This window comes from Amphiura filiformis, unplaced genomic scaffold, assembly GCF_039555335.1.
Source record: "Amphiura filiformis unplaced genomic scaffold, Afil_fr2py scaffold_47, whole genome shotgun sequence".
NCBI classification, from domain to species: Eukaryota; Metazoa; Echinodermata; class Ophiuroidea; order Amphilepidida; family Amphiuridae; genus Amphiura; species Amphiura filiformis.
The window spans coordinates 258710-279468 of record NW_027305511.1 but is presented as its reverse complement, the minus strand read 5'-3'; the positions used below and the strand labels follow the sequence as shown (position 1 = coordinate 279468).

General features: G+C 35.3%; 1 protein-coding gene and 1 long non-coding RNA gene across 2 annotated transcripts in view; both read right to left on the bottom strand.

Annotated features, from left to right (window-relative positions):
- Positions 1-7860: 7860 nt before the first annotated feature.
- Positions 7861-20759, bottom strand: part of LOC140144283 (uncharacterized) — a 241163-nt gene continuing 228264 nt past the window's right edge. Inside the window, exon 2 of the long non-coding RNA XR_011857859.1 lies at positions 7861-9949. This is a non-coding gene — a long non-coding RNA (uncharacterized lncRNA). The remainder of the gene's footprint in view (positions 9950-20759) is intronic.
- Positions 7861-20759, bottom strand: part of LOC140144287 (uncharacterized) — a 74873-nt gene continuing 61974 nt past the window's right edge. Inside the window, exons 15-18 of the mRNA XM_072166106.1 lie at positions 20633-20711; positions 19148-19197; positions 15554-15745; positions 7861-14850 (exon numbers count right to left, since the gene is read on the bottom strand). Coding sequence (XP_072022207.1) covers positions 15606-15745; positions 19148-19197; positions 20633-20711 — 269 coding nt within the window. The 3' untranslated portion in view covers positions 7861-14850; positions 15554-15605. The remainder of the gene's footprint in view (positions 14851-15553; positions 15746-19147; positions 19198-20632; positions 20712-20759) is intronic.

Below are 20759 nucleotides of genomic sequence, written 5' to 3'. Positions count from 1 at the left end.
GGTTTCGTTTGGAATCCGATCCACACGCTTTAACATGACTCTGTAGCAAGATGTTGCAAATGCATTGATCTTGTTTTCCATGTCCTTGGTAATTACCCATGACTCGCACCCGTACAGAAAGACAGTAACACACGTTGTCTGAAACAGCTTGATTTTTGTTTCGATTGGCAGGGACGGGCTTCTCCAAAGACGTTCCAGTTTCCAGAAAGCTGCCCAGGCTAGTGCTTTTCTTCTTTTTAGGTCTCCAACACTAGAGCCCATCTTGGAACCCAAATACCTGAAGTCTGTGACATAGACTTCAAGTGCTGGTTGGGCGTTACAGTTTGCAGTCATATATTCTGTCTTAGGTGCGCTGATTACAAAGCCTAAATCTGCTGCTGCAGTTGCAGTCCTAGTAAGCTGTGACTGGGCCCGGTCTATTGAAGATTCCAGCAGGGCAATATCATCAGCAAAATCCAGGTCATTCAGCATCTTGGCAGGATACCTGCTTGACCGACGTGGGTAGGTAACAATTCCAGCGTCAATTCCAGAAGTTGATTTCATCAGAAGGTAGTCTACCAGGATAATAAGCAGGAATGGTGCCAACACATCACCCTGAAGCACTCCAGTTGTTACTTGAAAGGCTCTGAGATACTGCCATCTACCATAACGGCACTATTGGAGTCTTTGTAGAGCACCTGGATGGCATTGACCACAACCTTTGGTATTCCATAATGCCGCAGCACTGAAAACATGACGGACCTGTTGATGGAGTCGAAGGCTTTTTGAAGTCCACAAAAGTGACTGTTAAGGGAAGTTGGTACTCCTTGAAGCCTTCCATGATCCTCCTCAAAATGTGTATTTGCTGAGCACAGCTGCGACCAGATCTAAAGCCAGCCTGGTTGCTTCTCAGTAAAGGATCAATGTGGGGTCGGATCCTGTTCAGAAGGATCTTGTTGTACACTTTTGCGCCAATGGACATAAGCGAAATACCACGGTAGTTTGTCATGAGAGAGAGGTCACCTTTCTTTGGTAGAGGAATGATTACATTCGTAACCCATTGACGTGGTGGTGTCAGCGTTGAGAATACTTCCATACAGAATTCGAGAATCATATCAATCATGCTATCCCCTCCTCCCTGAAGTGCTTCTGCAGTTATAGCACAGTCCAATCCTGCTGCCTTGTTGGTCTTCATGGCTGCTATTGCTTTGACTACTTCTTCACGAGTTGGGGGCTCAGTGATAATAGGAAGATCTTCAACAGCTGGTGCAGGAAGTTCTGAAGCTGCTGTGCCACTGTCGTTATTAAGGAGTGAGCTAAAATAGTCCTTCCATTCCTCAAGCAGTTCATGGTCACTGGTTGGAGCTGATCCATCTCTCTTTTTGACTTTCAACCCTTTCCTTGAGTTCTTCCCAGAAAGCGAGTGTATAATTTTCCAGGTGGTGGTATAATTCCCCGTCTCGTCGGCCAGCTTCAGGTCTTCCATCTGCTTATTGAGGGTAGCAAGCTCATCAGATTTATAGGAGTTGTTAAGGCTGGTGTCCAAGTTCCTCCATCTTTCTCTAGATTGAAGAGACTTTGAAATGGAGTACCGCTTTTTGGCCTCATCCCTTTCAAGTTTAAGTCTGATGGTTGCATCTGATACCCAACTTGGTAGTCCGCATGGCTCTTGCTTTCCAATAACTTTCTCGGCAACTTCACGGACCGCTGTTTCGAAGGTCTCATACCTGTCAGAGATGGGTGTGACAAGGTTAGTTGTCATTAATATACTCGATTACTTATTTTTGTTAATTGAATGCATTTAAAGCGTGGCTTTACTGCACATATGTTAGAATTCAATATTATTTCAATAGAATTCTTTCATACAGAATTTGGTGTAGCAAAATTTCACTAGATTTCACCCGAGCTCGGCACTTTAGGTGCTAAAAATTAGCATATGTTTTCTTGCAATAAATTTAAGGTTAGCAACTATTTTAAACTGTTGCAATTCGGTAGTTCACGGCATCTTGCGAATGGTAGTGAGCTTTGGCAAACATTGCATTGATCATTTCATAGCGAGTGTGTAGAAGAATTCAAATATCACAGATATACTTTTGTCGGTCCTGTGGTTCTGCTGTTATGTTGTAAAGAACGCTGAAACAACAACACTTTTGTAAAACGTACATAACTCATTCACAACAATAAATCAAGCAAGTTTTCAAAGTATATGATTTGTAGAATGAACTTTTGCAAAACATCAAAGTGGTATTTTCAATAATAATATATAGATTTAGATAATGAAAGATGGCTTTTTCGGCCACCAATACCTCGTCTACCCTTAAGGGGTGGTGCAATAATTATGTGTACCCCGGGGGGTGAATTATAGGGGGCAAATATTTTTGGCAGGCCAAAGGGGGGCAAGCATTTTTGGCAGGTCGAAAGGGGGGTCAAGCGATTTTGGCAGGTCAAAAGGGGGGGCAAGCAATTTTTGGCACAGATATTTTGGGCACCGTTTCTATATTACGCCCTAAAAGGCGTAGGAAAACGTTACGAACACGTTTAAATATGCAAAATTTCCTGCTCGCTGCGCTCGCATTATATGTTAAGACAATTTAAGGTTTTAAATTCGGGTTCCCCAAAATCTTGCATGTGTAAGGGGGGGCAAAGGTTTTTGGCACGTCAAAGGGGGGCAAAGGTTTTTGGCACGTCGAAAGGGGGGGCAAAGATTTTTGGCACGGCCAAAGGGGGGAGCAAGCGATTTTGGCAGACCATTTTGAGAATTCACCCCGGGGGTACACATAATTATTGCACCACCCCTAATATTGACACTTATTGTATAACGAAATTGTATACTGCGCAGAAGCGTACAAAAAGACGGACATTACATGCGCATTCAACCCAGCATATTGAGTTTGACTTGATATATGATTGAATATGAATGAATAGTAATTATGAATATCCACATTCGTGTCGTACCATGTCTGCATGACATTTCTAGTTATAACGCTCCCTATAGTCCGTACAACCAAACCCGCGATCATTTGCTTGAATGGGTAGGGTATTTTGGATGTTGAGGGTGCTGTATAATTTTTATGTCTTGTTGCCTATTTCTAAGATTATGCAGTCAATGAGTTACTATTGTTCCACGGCTAATGTACATTTACATGTGTCATACGTTGGGACCCTCTTATGTGACATGTTTTCATAGGTGAAAACAGGTATACATGGAAAGTTAAAGAGCACAAATTACAAAAACCTACACATGATATTAATATTTAGAGTGTGTGAAAAAATATACAGGGTGTACCAATTAACATTTTAATGAACATATTGAATAGTTTTAAATTGCCTTTTTCTTTTTAGGAGCATTTTCAAAATCTGCGGAGGTCAAAGTCAAACCAGGCTTGAAAAGGCCCCAGAAAATACATAGTTTGTATAGGGTGTAATGCTGGCTAATATATGTATACCGGGTGATCTCTTTTTTCATTATTAAACCTATTTAATTATTCAAAAATCTTAATTAATGCTAATTAGCTGCTTAAAATACTTGCAGTAACTGGTTTAAGTAAAATAATCATAACAACCCAGAATAAGGGAGTGTTCATAAATACTTTGGTGGGGGTGGAAAAGTTCAAGAACCCCGGACATCGAAATATTTGTGGTCCCTCCTAAAAAAGGGTGGATTTTGTTATCCCCCTTTTTTATGGTATAATTTTTTTGGAACCCCCCTTCATGTCCTAAAAAGAAACCCAAAATATAACAGTCGCGTAGATTTCTTTTTGACATTGGCGGATGGGGTTGGAGAAAATTCTTGAAGTCTAGTGAATCCAGCACCTTTTGATGGCAAAATAAGTTTATGGTACAAATGCGCGTTAAGCGCGCGAAAATTTTTGCCATATTGAAGCTAAACTGGTGAAATATAATACAAAACTGGAATGAATTTGCGCGAAGCGAAAATAATTGGGCACTTTCTTGGTTAAAATGGCCAAATATAGGTTAATTTGTACAGAAACCCATATACAGGCATCAACATGGGGGGATGATTGTATTGACCATCCCCCTATCTAAATATTGGGGGGGGGGGGGGTTATCCCCATCCACTGGGTATTTACGCCTATGGTCATTAACTCATTAGCTAAAAATTACCGCTGGAGTTATTACTCATTGGAGTCATATTGTTACACCCAAATTGTGCGCACATTTTGTTGATTTGAAGCTTGAGAGTACACAATGAATACTTAACATTCATGCGGAATTTGGAATGTGCATGCCTTCTCATAAATTTTACCCTGGACTTTTACCCTCAAATTTTCCCCTATTAAGGACTGATCCCCCCAATTTTTTTTTGATCCCCATATTTTCCAACCCCCACCAAAATATTTATGAACACTCCCTAAGTACAAATTATCTATCTCTTCATTTGACACTTTCGGAATTATTACAAGCAATTTTGAAAATCGACTGTTTTATATAGAAGTCTATTTAAAAAGACATGGAGTGACCCACAAACCAGCTCGTTAGTCTAATTAATTAATTAAAATTACCCACACTACTTAATTATTTAATTGCTATATGATTGCTATCTATCTTGGTACTAAATAATCATAGATTTTAGTTTGTAAATCAACATAAAAGCATGTCATCAATCTGTGCTGGACCCTTTCCATACAGTTTGTATGGCTCCGTGTCCACACCCCCGTGTCCACACTTTGTCCGCACCTCCTGCAACCAAGGACCTAATCAGCTTAATTAATCATAAAGGCAGTAATATATAGAAATTTTATTTCAGCACAGACAACAGTTGTGGAGTTACAGTCAAAAATGAGGGAAAACCAATATTTGATCAATAAATCAATAACTACTTGCTTTGAGTTGCTGAATTTTCAATACAGTAGTTTTAGTCCTTGCCCCTATAATATACATATGTTACCTGTCACCAATGTGCTATAATTTTTGAGAAAATGCAAAAATAGGCACACAATTAGCCAAGGGTGTAGTACCCCCTTAATGTACGATTTCCTTTAAATTTTTCATTTTTTATTCTATATATAATCAAAATGCTGAAAAAATACTAATAATAATTGTTGGGAAGGGTTTCTATCCATTTTGAACTGAAATAACAAACGTAAAAACGTTTTAATAACATTAAAATGTCGGGTTATATAAAGGTCATGATAACGTTTTAAAATGTTTTGTATGAAAACACACTACAACAATATTTTTAAATGTGTTCAAAACATGTTATTGTAAACTAATTTTTGCAAACATTTTTGCCAAATATTGTGTCAATACTTAAATAATATTATGTTAAAATATTTTAACCCAGCAAACACAGATATGTTCTTAAAATGTGTTTTTTAAACCATTTAATAACATTTAAATGTCGGGTTATATAAAGGCCATGAAAACGTTTTTAAAACGTTATTGAAAATATTTTGGGCAAACATTTTTCGCAAAATATTTTTTCAACCCCAAAATAACATTTTGTTTAGAATGTTTTGTATCAAGTTTTCAAGAATGTTTTTGGAATGTTATTAAAACGTTTTTATACCCTTTATATAACCCGACATTTAAACGTTTTCTGTAAAACATTTTTGTTTGCTGAACGGTAGATTATCAAAAAATGTTTTTTAAGGTTATGAAAACGTTTTATACTCTTAATATACCTTCTTATGCCTACATTTGCTGTTTTTGTCCCCCTGCGTACTGTCTAGTCTGCATTTTATTTGTTTCCCCACATCAAGTTGGTGTACCTTGCTTTTTTTCTTTCTTAATATACCCTTTATATAACCCGACATTTCAACGTTTTCTGACAACCTTTTATAACCTTTTGCGAATGATGTCGAAAACGTTTTGTGTTTGCTGGGATTACACCTTTATCCAAGAAATCCATCACTTTAAATCAAGATGCAAGATGCTTCAGCCTACCCATTTACAGGTAAATGTTCATCCAGTTGGTCAAATGTATGCGTGGAACCTGATTTTCCATCCCTAGTGACTTTATCCTTTTGAAACAACTGGTCTTTTTGAAAGAAAATCTCATTCATATTCATGTCACAATTCATTCCAACGAACCATTGTTTTGTACTGAATAATGGTTGCATGAGTCACTTAGGGATCAGAGACAGAAAGGTAAAGAAATATAAACCAATTAAATCAATCATAACATTGATATCGAGAAGGTTTTGTACATTTAATGTTGAAAATGCAACTTAAAGCTTCATTTTTGGAAAATGTGATTCTTTTTGACTACAAATAGTTTTGGGAAATGAGACAACTTTGGGAGGGTAGCGGCGCGGTTATTCTAATCACAGCTTTTAAATTTTTCAAATCAACAAAATGTATTTCCAGTTATGCAAAGAAATGTTTTGTAATTTTAGGGGGAAGTTATTTCTTTTGAACCCTGTCCATTCATACATGGCTTACGTCCATACCACATAAGTATGAATGAAAGAGTCGGACTAGTTAAACTTGATATTGGATGGTTATGTATTGAATTTTTATACTTGAGAGGTTGGTGTTGCTATATGTAAAATGCAACATATATATAGGCCTGCAATAAAATAACATAGCAGGTAGTTTCTTCCTTTAATTAGCAAAACATATATTGCCCTTTGACTTGAAAACCAGACCAGACAATTATGTTACGTGCCCATTTACCATGGCATATTGAACTTAAACCTACTCCAAGACAATTGCTTGACGTTATTAATATTGACATGAATAGAAACGAGGACGAAGACTTTTTCACTCTAATGCGTCTCAATAGGTAGAACATTCCTAAACGTTCGTCCTGTCATTGGCATTATTCAGACAATAATATCTGAATGCTATATAACTTAATATCACCGAACCATTTCAATATACTAAATCTCTTGCTTGGAAAAACTAAAAATCACATGTTTAGCGCATGCAGATATACTCTGGCTATTTTTATAAGTAGTTGATTTCATTCAGGGGGGTGTAGTCGCGCTTTTTGTGTAAAAAAAAACGGTTCTTGCACCAAATCGTAATTTTTAAGGACACACACACCCCACACCCCCCCACACCCCACACACCTTAACCCAAAAAACCCACACATTTTCCCGATATGTCAATCACTTTTAATCAACCCCTCTCCTGTCAACATAGCATTAAGTGCAGTAAGTACTTTCAGTTAAAGAAATCAAAATCAAACTATATTTATCATGTTTACCCTTACTTTTTTATTTGTACGGGGGACCAAAAAATAAGGAAACCCACATTTCACAGATTGGAATTTTAATCTACTTGCCAGAATTATTCAAGCGTTATTTACATACCGTAAACGTTCGCCTAATGGCGCACCTGGGCTACTTTGCCTTGGAGTAAATTTCATGTACAAATAGAGAGCTCCCTCCTCTAAAAATCCCAACAAGAATTAAGGGTATGTGCCCTTATTTGCTGGTGGGATTTTTATGGGAGGACACTTTTAGTTTGTGTCTAAAATTCCAGTTACGTCAAGGGAGCCCATAGCGCCATTAGGCGAACGTATAAGTGTAGGCAATATAATAAGTGACGTGAGCATCATAGGGGTACGTGTCTCCCAATCGATTGGACAATCCCACAGGAAACTTGTCGAAAAAGGGCGTGTGCCTCTCAATCTGACCAGGTGCCCACCCCAATCATGGAAGGTGCCCCTTCATAGGATTACTGGACAATATAGATTTCTTTTTCATTTCAAAACTTTTTTGTTGATTTTCTTCAAAATTTATTCTCCAATAGGTTAATAATAATGTGCATATGCAATTTTGAAACAACTTTGGAAAGAGGTAAAAATTGCTGTCAACACTCTGTTTCCTCTGTTTGTATAATAATTGTCCTTTATAGATTAAACATTAAACAGATTCACACGAATAAATAGACGGCAAACAATATCACGTATACCTTCTGTGCCCATTTTATTCTCTACAAGCTGTCTATAAGCTAAGATACAAATCAGTTTGTCTCAAAGCTCCTGAGTGGTTGAAAGTTTACTTTTTTATCATGTCACAGAATTAGAAACGGGTGTTTACACGTGTTTCTTAACCAATCTGATACACTGGCCTTTAACTAGTTACATCATAAATGTCTGGAAAATGTTTACATTGTAAGATAATGTTTAATGGAAAAAATAGATAAATAAGTATATAAAGATATCTAATACGTATTTTTATGGGGACCTTCGAGACAAACTCATTTTCCCATCATTTAAATAATTACATGTATGTCTTATTATGTTAAGGGGTGGCATTAATTTCATTAAGTGATGAATTGCTATTTTGAAAATTTTGTTTTTACATTCAAATGGGGAATCATATAGCCCAGTCTACTTTTTCTTTTCATTTGACTTAAATTGGACATTTAGGTCAAAAGTTATGTCTGCTCAACCGAAATAAGTTGCGCGAAATAATGTTTATCCTATATTAATGTGTGTGTTGTATTTCTTTTATATTTTATATATTTATCTGAAATTCTATAAAGAGAAATTTCAAAATTGTATTTTTTGAAATTGCGTGCTTCGGAAGCGCCCCTACCTAAAAGTATTCAAGATTATGCAAACCAAAATTTATGTAAAATTACCAATCAAAAAGCACTTGAAAATTACCCGCAACCATATCCTTCAAAAATCTAATAAGGCCGGGGTTGCCATAGCAACGGGTGGCGCAGCAATGTTAATATTTTAGAAAATATATTTTGAAACTAATGCCTCCCCTTAATTGATTTCTTAATAATTACATTACTTTAAATATCACCCACATGAGCAAACTCACACACAGACAGACACCGCACCCGTACAAACACCAAGCACGACCTTAATGATACTAACACTATTATAACGTCAAAACAAACTGGTCACAAAAATCATTCACAGATGCTTCATATCGTTATGAATACCGCATACTAACAAATAGAAAACAATCCTTTGCATACTTAATTCTGACAGAGGACGATGCTATATCGAAGTATTTAACAATGACAGCCGGTTTGACGCGGTCGCTACCTGCGCTCGGCGAATCGCTAAAGGCACTCCACGGTTTATATCAATATCGAATTCATTCGATGTTCATGACGAATTATGTAGCATTATGTTCCTTTAATGACCAGATTAAGCTTCAATGTCTAAATCATTCTATTATGGAGACCTTAGCTGCTGAAGTGCCCAAGTCAAATTTTGGCATTTAAAATAAGTATTTAATGTTTTCAAAATACAGTATCAAAACAATGAAAGGAAATAACATTTGGCATGCACATTGGAAATGTCTATAGAAATGTATTAGCACAAGAATTGGTTCTTGATAGATCAATACTATTGATTTTGAACTTGGGCACTTTTGCAGCTCTGAGCAATGAACGTGTCAATTATTACATTTTTATATTGATGTTTAGATCAGAACCCTTAGCAAATACTATTATTACATTAAAAAATAACACCATAAATATAGGTGACATAATTATCACATGTGCTGTTGGCCTATCTCTATCAAAACCCATGCAAACACACTATGGGTTGGTAATGATAAAACGCTATCTAAGCTGCGGCGTTAATACAAATTTTTGTAGACTTTCTCAAAGATTATTTTTCATTACATTATAAAGTATTTTCATACCCTTGAAACAGCTGGTTTTGTTATTTAAAACCAGTTTTAATATATCTTATTATACATTATTATATCCATAACTAATGTGTTTTTCAATTAAAATTAATAGGCACTTAGATTTACAAAATAAAAACACTTAGGCACTTTTCAACTCGAATCAATGAAGATACCATATTTGATCCTCCCTCCTCCTAAAAAGCATTTACAAATTAGGTTTAAAAAGGGTTTGCATTATATTTTCTGACCCCAATTTCGCCAAAATCAGACTAAGGCACCTCTGCAGCTCAGGTCTTCATATACTAAGTCTTACTTTTAAAATAATAAACTAGTAGCAATACTAATAAGAAAAGGCCTTTAAAAAAAAAAATCTTAAACAGACACTCACCCCACACCTCCACCCCACACAAAGCACAAACAACATAGTACATAGCAGTTTTGGAGACACACACACACACACACACTTATTTTTGACCTAAATGATCCTTAATCTGTTGTTTATGATTGATAGCCATTGTAGGAGTTTTAAGGTATTTTTGAAACCTAAGCTCACTCAGAACTTTAGTCAGCAACTTCTATTGTTATGCATAGTCGCGCTAAAAGTCGACCGATACATGTTGAAATCAGCATAATTAATAGATTGCTATGAAATTAATTTTCTCGGTCAAATATAAAGCAATATTTTCTCCTTCAGAAATGTCAGTTAAAAACATAGTGCTTTGATATACTTTTTTTAAACAAATCCTGGTGTTAAAATTAGGCATGAAATTGTGTCTTTTAGTGTAAGATTTCTTATTTTATAGGCCTTAACTTCGCCCGCGAGATTTTCTCAGAATTCATTTTTTAGCGTTTCAAACTAATATAGTTTGCTAAAGAAATATATTTCCCACCTCTGTAAGGCACATCGTGTGGGTCTATATATTATACTTTGGTCAGAATTTCCGTTTTGATTTCACCTTTTTCACTTGCGACTGCCAAAATATCCAACCAGTACTTCATTTCTATTATAACCAGTAGAAATAATCGATTTCTATTGTGGGTTACAAAATCATCCATCCATGGGTACATTCGCGAGTTAATTTTGACAAAATTGGTAATCGGAATTGAAAAATGGTGAAATCAAAACCGAAATTCTGACAAAACTATGACATATAGCTTGATATGATGTGCTTTAGAAATTTGGGAAATATGTTTCGTTATAGAATTATGTTTCTTTGAAAAGCAAAAACGTTGACCCCAAAAAAGCTCGCGGGGCTCATTTCAACACCAAATTCGATCATTTGTATTGCTTCATTAAATCACTGAGTGAGCCTTGTACAACAATAGCCTTCGGTTGAATAGAGTTCTGAGTGAAATGTGGATAGACTCGTGCATATTGTGTGTTTGTTTGAAACACGCAAAACATAGTCAATTCATTTGTGGTGAATTTTATGAAGCTGTGGGTAGCATAATGTACATGTAGCTACCAATCATGAACCAAAAATAAGGGTTTGCTAGTTAATAATAGATAAGGCCAAATAAAATTAACTGTTTGCCTCATGTCCCATGGGACTTAAAACTCTGATGCGGTCTACATTAATTTTTCGAATTTGGCAATTCAATCGGAGACTCATTTGAAACTGAAAATTAATTTCACAAACAATTTTCGGCCAAATTTTCGTTAACTTGGAAAAAAAACCGAATGAAAAGAAATAAAAGTTTACTTTTGCAATTTTGCAAGAGAAAACACACAGCATAAATGTAATGCGCCAGGGGGTTATGAGACAAACTATTATTTTTTTCAGCCTAATATACATTTAAAAAATATTCCTGAGTAATATAAAGATGATAAGAAAAAAACTTGTTCCCTCGTCTTAACACAATTGATCGAGTGGGTGGTAGCCACATCTTCTCTTGATTTTCCTAAATTAATGTCCTAAATATGCCTGTCTGCAGGATATTCATACCAAAATAAGCACCAAACGGTACTATGATGTCATACCCCATCGATATTGCTGATTCCTCATTACACACATTGTACTATTCCTGTGGCTAATGAGACCAAATAGGGTTTGTTTCTGCCGAAGATCTAATTAACATCAAACCTGTACTTATTTTTCTTCAACAATTCTTGAATAAGCAGAAAGTTTACAATTATTATTAAAAGGAAACTGAAGTAATGGCAACAATCCCTTAACCATAGGCCTCTGTATGCAGTTTATACTCAGGCCCCAGGTAGGGTGGTATAATTGGCTTATGTTGTAAAAATGACCAAATTGTTTGGCCAATGTGACGTCCCTTGTTCATGGATTTAGCTAAAAGGAGTGAAAATCAAAGATGGCGGGTAGCACCTTTGAAAGACGAGGGTTTGTAGAAACAAAATGGTTGAAATGTGGAAACTAAAAATATATTTTTCGAAAACGTACAATTTGTTCAACACGTATACATTGTATTACTTTATATTAGCAATATAATCAAGACACCCTTCTATACCTGTTATTGAATCACGATGCTTTAATGTGGCGCAATCAGAGGGGAAATTTAATTTTTTGCTCTTTCTTGTGAAATTATAAAGATGTATAATATTCCAGTAACACACAACGTTTTATAGAAAAGTTATAAATCCCGGGTTATATAATAGGGTATAAAAACGTTTTAACAAGATTCGTGAAACATTTTTAAAAACGTGATGCAAACATTCTAACAGAATGTTATTTAACTGTTGACAAAAATGTTTGCCCAAAATATTTTACAATAACGTTTTAAAAACGTATTCATGATCTTTATATAACCCGAAATTAAAATGTTTTTAAAACGTTTTGAATGAACATTTTAAGAACATTTGTGTGTTTGCTGGGATAATAATAATCATAAATATAATGCGTTAATATACTAAACATGCCCCTCTTTGCAACCATCTTGATATAAACCGTTAACATTTATGACTGTTTACTTGTAATCTTTAATCATCCTAGCTCAAAATAATTATTCTTTCTGTTTTGGAAAAAGTGTTTCAAATTGTACATTTTGTTCGATAACTTTCCACGCATTCTGAGTAACTATGTGACACCAATAATATGTGTCATTCTGTGTAGTAAAATATTTTCATTTTAAAAGATTAAAGCCATAATGTATGATTTAGGTCAAAAATTAATTTTGTTTAATATTATCTGCCAATAATTAATACATAATAGTAGTAACAACTGTCAATGAGGTTTTCTGATCATTTTAAACCGAAATAATGAGGTAAAATGAAATGAAACCATTTAGCTCTGTGTGGGAATTGGTGAATAAAACCGGGGATCTACGGGTTTATTACAAAAATTTTGAGCTAGGATTACTGCAATTGCTTCTTTCACATGGTATTAGTACACCATTGGGCATTAAAATCATGCAAAAGTAGAAATTCGAGAAAAAATTAAGGGCGTCGCTGTGGGGCAAATCACACATCGTGGCTTTAAACAGGCTGTGATAGTGTGAACACAATCACAACAGTGGAATTACTGTTCTAAACAATTAATTTACTCGATTTATAATATTAACATTAATTTTACCATAGAGAGCGGATTGATTATCCTCTCCTATTGTTAACGGTTTTTGTATACCAATCTGTAATCACACATTATGGCTTTAACAGGCTGTGATAGTGTGAACACAGTGTCACAACTTTGAAATTACTGTTCTAAACAATTAATTTACTCGATTTATAATATTATCATTAATTTTACCATAGAGAACGAATCTCGTCTCCTAATTTGTTAACGTTTTTGGTATACCAATCTGTAGTCAAGGAATAGTTTTTGTCTTCCACTCATATGGCATAAGATATTCATGATTGGCTCCGTTCAAACCTCTGGTATTGCATAACAATTCGTAATGGACTTTGTAACTCTTATTAGCTGGGTCTAGACTACTAGACAGTGCTTATTAAAATGTTTGGATGCGTGAAGTATATCAATATGAAAAACGGAATATATTACGCCTCATCGGCTTCATATATAATGTTGTAATTTCATATCCGACTTTGATTGACATCTATCATAGACTCAAATTAACTCATTACCTTTCCTGAGCTGAAAACGGAATATATTACGAACGACTTTGTTGTTTAATGAGGCAAATCACCAAAGACTTGAATCGAGCATATGCCAAAATAATTATAAGCCAAAATTCATTTTCACCATATATCCTATAATATAATTGGTATGTGACGGGTTTTCCTTTTCCTACATTCCCCAATCATGACAAAAATGTTCAAATAATTTATTAATTGGATTGGTTACCACCCACTTGTAACCACCCATATGTTCCTCCGACTTTGACAACTACTCTAACCGGTTAGAGTGGTTACAAAAAAAGCTTACAAAAACATACAAAAAACTGAAGAATTTTAACCGGAATTGATAATTTTACACAAGCAAATTCTTTACAAAACAAACCGAATTAGGTGACATTTTAAAACTTGAAAAATTACGATTTTAAAAATACCCTTTTCTCCAAAAACACCAAATGTTAGTCAGAATCTGCTAATTTTTAGTCTCACGAAATGGTAAATTAAGAAGTACATAAGAAGGTTTTGGGTAAGAAAATAATAGTTGAAGAAACGAATTAATCTTAAACATTATGTGAAAGAAATAAGATTTTACACTCGTTATTTCCTTGATATTTCCAGGTCTTTTACTGTAATGACAACTTAACAAGCGACTCATATGACCAAATCGCTTCATTTAACTTCCACTTAAAGATTAATGTTTAATTTAACTAATTATGTTGAACAGAAATTATTAAAAAAATATAAGGAAATAGACCCATAACTGTAATAGCCGCCTTGTTTAACATAAGCATACGTTTTTACTTTTATGTTTAAAATAACTGTTGACAGCTCCCGATGTGGATTGGTCATTCTAGTGCTAAGCAATGGTGATAATGGGCTATTCCTGTTCAAATCCATACACCCCATGGAAGATATGACATTAATTGTCTACACAAGGCGCGTGGATTTCAAACGTGGTTACCAGAATGGATGACTCAATTTGAAATCTACAGCCCCTGTGTAGGAGATTGAGGACAGTGGCGGCCGAAGCATTTTAAAAGTGCGCAAAAGTTTTGGATTTTACCTTATTTTGGTACGTGTTTGTCAGGCTAAAAATGAGATTCATAGGCTAATTATTATGATATCGTGTCCTCCATAGGGGGTGTATGGATTTTAGCTGGAATAGACCGATTATTGAGACAGTTGTATACAACTCACACATCGGATGGTATTAGTCTAGAAGATATTAGTCGGGAACGCAGAGGGCTGGTTGAGATATTGGCTCTGAAAGAAATAATGATGAAAATCAATGTACACCAACAAGTTAGTAATGGCTAGAGTGTGCAAATAGTACATCATAATGGCGTGGAAATTAATTCAGGGGCTCATGCCTTTTCTTCAAAATACGGCCAGTTTGAGGTTTGTGGTATAATCAACTTCCAGTAGCGATATTTCCCCCTGGTCAAAAGGTACATCGCATAGCCATACTGTAGGTCTGCGTACTTGATGCTGAATTCTACGTCATTCAATGATTTATTGCTATTCTGTTACTTACGGAAAAATCCAAGCAAAAAATACTAGCAATAAATAACTCCGGGGATGTCTTAGTGGAAATGTGGGTTCAGGAATTTGTGGCAAGTTAGGGATGCATTTTCATGAGTCCATGGGTTAAAATAGTGTAAAATCCCAACATTTGGCGACGCAAGGACAGAGATTTTACATTTGCAGTATCTCGGTATATTTTTGTCGTCTTTGCCATTCTCCAGCAAAACGGGGAAGAATTGTTTTATTTGCCCACTCCTCCCACCAAGAAAACTGGCTATGCACCTGCTTAATTATGACGCATTCAAGCCATTACACACTATAGACTGTTAATATTGAATATATTGAATAGGCATACGTGTGATAATGAGTCTTGCCTCTAGGTAGCCTGCTATTCTGCCAACGGTGAAATAAATAAGAAACGAGAAAATATAATTTCACCCACCGTTGTACCGTCGGTTAACATAAAGTTATTGCCAAAACCATTTGCTGCCAGATCAGGTTGAATACCAACAGGTGCAGGGGAAGCTTGGCCTAGGTCGTAGAAGCATGCAGATGACACATAAGACGATACCGAGAGTGACCAACCCGACAATGACGCCAACAACAATACCTGCGATCGCGCCACCAGATAGCCCTGTCGTTGGACAAAAGAAAGATCATTGTAATAAATGAGGGTTTATGAAATCACTTTAAGCAAATTTACCATTGCACGGATCTCTAGATTGACATATGATTCAGTATTGTACCCGTCTATTTTAGCGTTCGCTTGTGGGTCACGAGCTCAAAGAGTTCATGAGCTCAAAGGTCACTTCCAATCAATCAATAAAGAATCGATCGATAAATTAGATCAGAACATCAATAAACGATCGATAAACCTGAATTGTAGATAAATCAATAATCGATATATAAATCAATCAATCAATAATCGATCGATAAATCAATAAATCAATATTTGATTTATAATTCAATAAATCAGTAATCGAGATCACCAACGTGTAATCTATACTAACGACGACGTCAAGCCTTCTCGTCTGGATGTAATTCAGTAATTGTAAACAGTATTGTATAATTCAGTTACAAGGAACTCGTTGGTTTCACTTGAAAGGTTTTGAATTTCACTTGAAAGGACCTAGAACCATTTCAATGGTCCTGGTATGATATTGTTAATTATATTTACTGTGAACAATATCACAGGGGCAGTAGTAAACCTAAACTCAATTTTAAAATGAACCTGTGCTCTTTTGCATCAAGAAACACAACGTTAGGCCTTGGCTAATTGCTGACTTTGCTATGGGCAAAATACACTATGTTCACTGAAGCGGTTGGCTCAAGAATCTATGTTTGCGAAATTAAACTTGTACACTACACAGTTTTGCTACTTGAAGCAAAAAACGTTTTAGAGAAAATATTTAAATGTCGGGTTATATGAAGGGTATAAAAACGTTTAATAGCATTCAAAAACATTTTTGAAAACTTAATGCAAAACATTCTAACATAATGTTATTTTAGTGTTGACGAGGCCAAATATTAAAGTGTGCGAAATATTTTATAATACGTTTTAAAACGTTTTCATGACCTTTATATAACCCGCCATTTTCAAATTTCAAATTTCAAAGTAGTTTATTCACATGCTTTTCCATCTTACATAGCAACAACAATAATAGAAAATGAATAATAAATAATACGGTATAATAAATTAAAACACGATACACTTTGTAAGATTGCATACTAAGCAAGTACTAAATTAGTTGGATAATAAACTATAATTAATACAGAATTAATTTTAAATCAATATATCAGTATAATATAAATGAAGAATAAACAAGTGAAAAATAAATACAGTTAGACAGGTACGCTCAATATGAGTTCAAAAACAAGTGAAAAATAAATACAAAGAGTACGTGATAGCATAGCATAGAAAATAATACAAAAACTATTATAGGCCTATGGTATGAGGAGGCACATGGGATGACAAAAGGGCCTGTTACCAATTGACAGTTGCCATGGAAATGGGGAAAACATTTTAAAACGTTTGAACGTTTTATTCAAAACTTTTAAGAACACTTTCGTGTTTGATGGGTAGTCAGCTTATTTCTGTGTGGCATATTTCCGCTAACTGACCAACACAAACAGTTCCTATTCAGAACCAGATGTAAGTAATTAAAGGAGGATTTCGTGATCCTAGCATCCTCTTTTTATGACGTTTTTAGTAGATATCCACGAAAAAAGCTTATTTCCAAAATTTCAGTTGATTCCGATTTTGCGTTTGCGAGTTATGCATGATTATGTGTATTACACTTCTCCATAGACAATGTGTTGTAATTTCGTTCTGGTGCACCAGAACGAAATTCAAATTTGGCGATATTTTTGCTAAACGAATTAATCTGCAAGAAATATTTGGTACATAAACATTATGTAGCCAGAGGTATCCAGTGGTGTAAAAATCTCAACTTTTTTTGGAAAAGTGGGGGATGAGGCTGTGGATCACGAAATGCCCCTTTAAGTAAGTAAGTAAGTAAGTAAGTAAGTAAGTAAGTAAGTAAGTAAGTAAGTAAGTAAGTAAGTAAGTAAGTACGTAAATAAGTAATAACTAAATAAGTAAATAAGTAAATAAGTAAATAAATAAGTAAGTAAGTAAGTAAGTAAGTAAGTAAGTAAGTAAGTAAGTAACTAACTAACTAAGTAAGTGAGTAAGTAAGTAACTGTGTTAGTGAAAAAAAGAAATTAGGAATAATTATTAGTCAAGAATGTAAGCAATCACAAACATCAGGTGCTTCAACGACCTGATTAATAATGTACTGTAAATTAATTTTAGTGAAACAAGGAAACTTGAGTATTGTGTAAAATTGGACACAGTTCAATTCATGAGCATAACTAAATCTATTTTATCTTTTCCTATTACCGGTGTTTTGATGAGATTTAATTATAGGTATGAATCTATTGTTTGATACGGGACACGCACAGGTACCTACCTATTGTAGTCACAATATCTAACCTGATAAGCGCATTTTTGACTATTCTCAATGTCATTAAAATGCAATCAATCATTTTTTACGATCACATTTGAATCAAATTCCCTTCATATTTAGGAACTTTGAGTTTACCCGTTTATTGTATTTTATTACATTACATGAACTGCACGTAGGTTTATTGTTCACATTACAACAATAGATTTGTACTTCGTGCGTAACCGCAATAGGGCATTATTCCAATATATTTTCCCTACAAAAATCAAAACAAACGTGACTGCTTCACGGTTATCACATGGTTATTATTGCCAGTACATATCTTGATTTAACCAACAGTAATAACCAGCACATATTTTGTAAATAATTTCAACATTTTGTATCTTAACATATTAATACATTAATTTCACCTGAGAAGTTCGTTTAGCTTGACCGTTTGTTACCAAAAGTTTTCACTAGGTTACTATTGTATTGTTTTAGTATATTTATTATTTAGTATGACTGTTGTTTATTTTTGTTCTTATTGTCTTTATTTACAGCCAAATTGGTAAATATGCCCTCATTTAACTTTTTAAGAAACTTATGTGCGCTTTGATAGGTTTTGAGACAAAGCTATGCCCCCTTGGTAAGTTAAATGTCTTTTTGTATGTTTATTTTAACAAAAACTATTTCGGAGTATTTGTCGTTGGCTAGTCTGTCCACCTGTCTCATAAAATTTGTTTTATATTATTAGGGCTGCGCCAGGACCCCTGTTGCTAAGCCTATATAGAGAGAACTTAGCCCCTGTTACGACATGCGTGCTTGGGAGTGTGAGATATGGGTACTTTAGTTGTAAGAACATACACCTGCCATTTAGCTTTGACAAAGGAACCTATTTTTAGTAATACCAAGACCAAATTCTACAAAATGACTGTTGCTATACAATATGAATATACAGCAAATCCAATTTCATCCGAAAAATTAAAAAGTCCTATACTTCAATGATAATAGAAAACTATGTGATAACAGATTATTATTAAAAGTCTCCAACGCAGACGCTTCTGCATGTTAGCTGAACGAAATTAACATACCTGTAGGAACCCGTGTCTCACATCGAAGGCCTTCAAATCGTTCAGAACATCTAGTTAAAAAAACAATAACAGATTTGTTCAATAATGCTTTAGAATTTGGTTTACAATACTTTTATGGACATTTGAGTACGTAAGTCTATTAGTGTTTTTCCTGAAGAATATAAATATGCAGTATGACGCGCGATGTACACTAGGTAAGAACTCAATGTTCGTTTCTCTTTGCATTGTCATGTTTAACTACAAACATAGATGAATAATGTTCTACCTGATCAAATAGCTCTATAAGGATATAATTGGTGACAAAGGGTAGTTTTCATTTTATAAATCGAACTCTAAAACCTCAGACCGTAATATATGTAGATTGCAGCATACACCATGTATACAGTATCGAGTTGCGCAGAGTTGATCCATTTCTTCCGTCTTATTGAAAGGTTTGATATAAGGTTATAAGCTCACGCCATTATCAAACACCAATGGTTACGGAATCTAATACTTGTCAATTGCTTCTTAATTATTCATTTAATCATTCAGTAAAGTTATCTTTATGACCTTGGTGTGAATGAGCCCTAATAATTGTTTGTTACCAGAGGCGTAGCGAGCCCTCTCAGCCAGGGTGGGCAAGACTCCAAACATTCCCCCAAGTTGATTTAGAAATAGATAGAGCGAAGCGAGCGGAGCGTTTACTGGCGTGGGGTCCATGGGGGTGAAGGGGGCGATGCCCCCGGAAGCTCATGGTTTCGGGGCATTTATATACCTTGAGGGAAGCCTCGCATACATTTGTAACGTTTTTATGTGAACATTTTACCATGTAAAAATGTAAAGATTTGATTTTAGAATTATCTTCCATAAGGGGGTGCCCCCGCTGTGAAAAGTCTTGCCCCCCCTGTGGGATGGTGACCGCCCGACATTTTAAAGACTTTTTGTGTTTCTGACCAAATTTACATTATAATTATTTTGTCATTCTAACCTAAAAAGTGTTTCGCGCGAATTTATTCACTTTTTGTACCATATTTCGCCAGTTTAGCGTTAAGTTTAGATTCGCGCGCATTTTGTAACATTAACTGATTTTGTCGCCAAAAGGTGCCCCCTTAAAATTTGACTCCCCCCCCCCCCCTTGCCCCCCCTCCCCCCTCTGAAAAGGTGCTGGCTACGCCACTATTAATACAGACAATATCAAATATATCCCAAATGACACCTTTTTTCGTGTTACAAGCAAAGAGTACCCATTGGCACCACCGCCGCTAAGAGGGGTTATAAAATTATACACATCCTGACGAATTAAAGAGTCAGGTGCCATGTGTTCATTACCCCAGGCCCGTAATGGGTATCGACAGGTACTCCTTGATATTCCGACCCTTTTACATCTTTGGAGATGTACGACAACATTTACATCGATATCTGATTATTATAACATTGAGTTGCCCTGTCTTCAAAAATTCTCTTCTGATTTGCGCGACAAATACGAAAGTGAACTGTTGTACTTACTGGCATTCATTTACCATGTTTACGTTGTCGCCAGGTACACATGTCCCTCCGTTCAAACAGTAGTCAGTAGGACATCTTACTATAAATATAATCAAACATGCAGTTAATAGAACTGTATCTAGGCGTA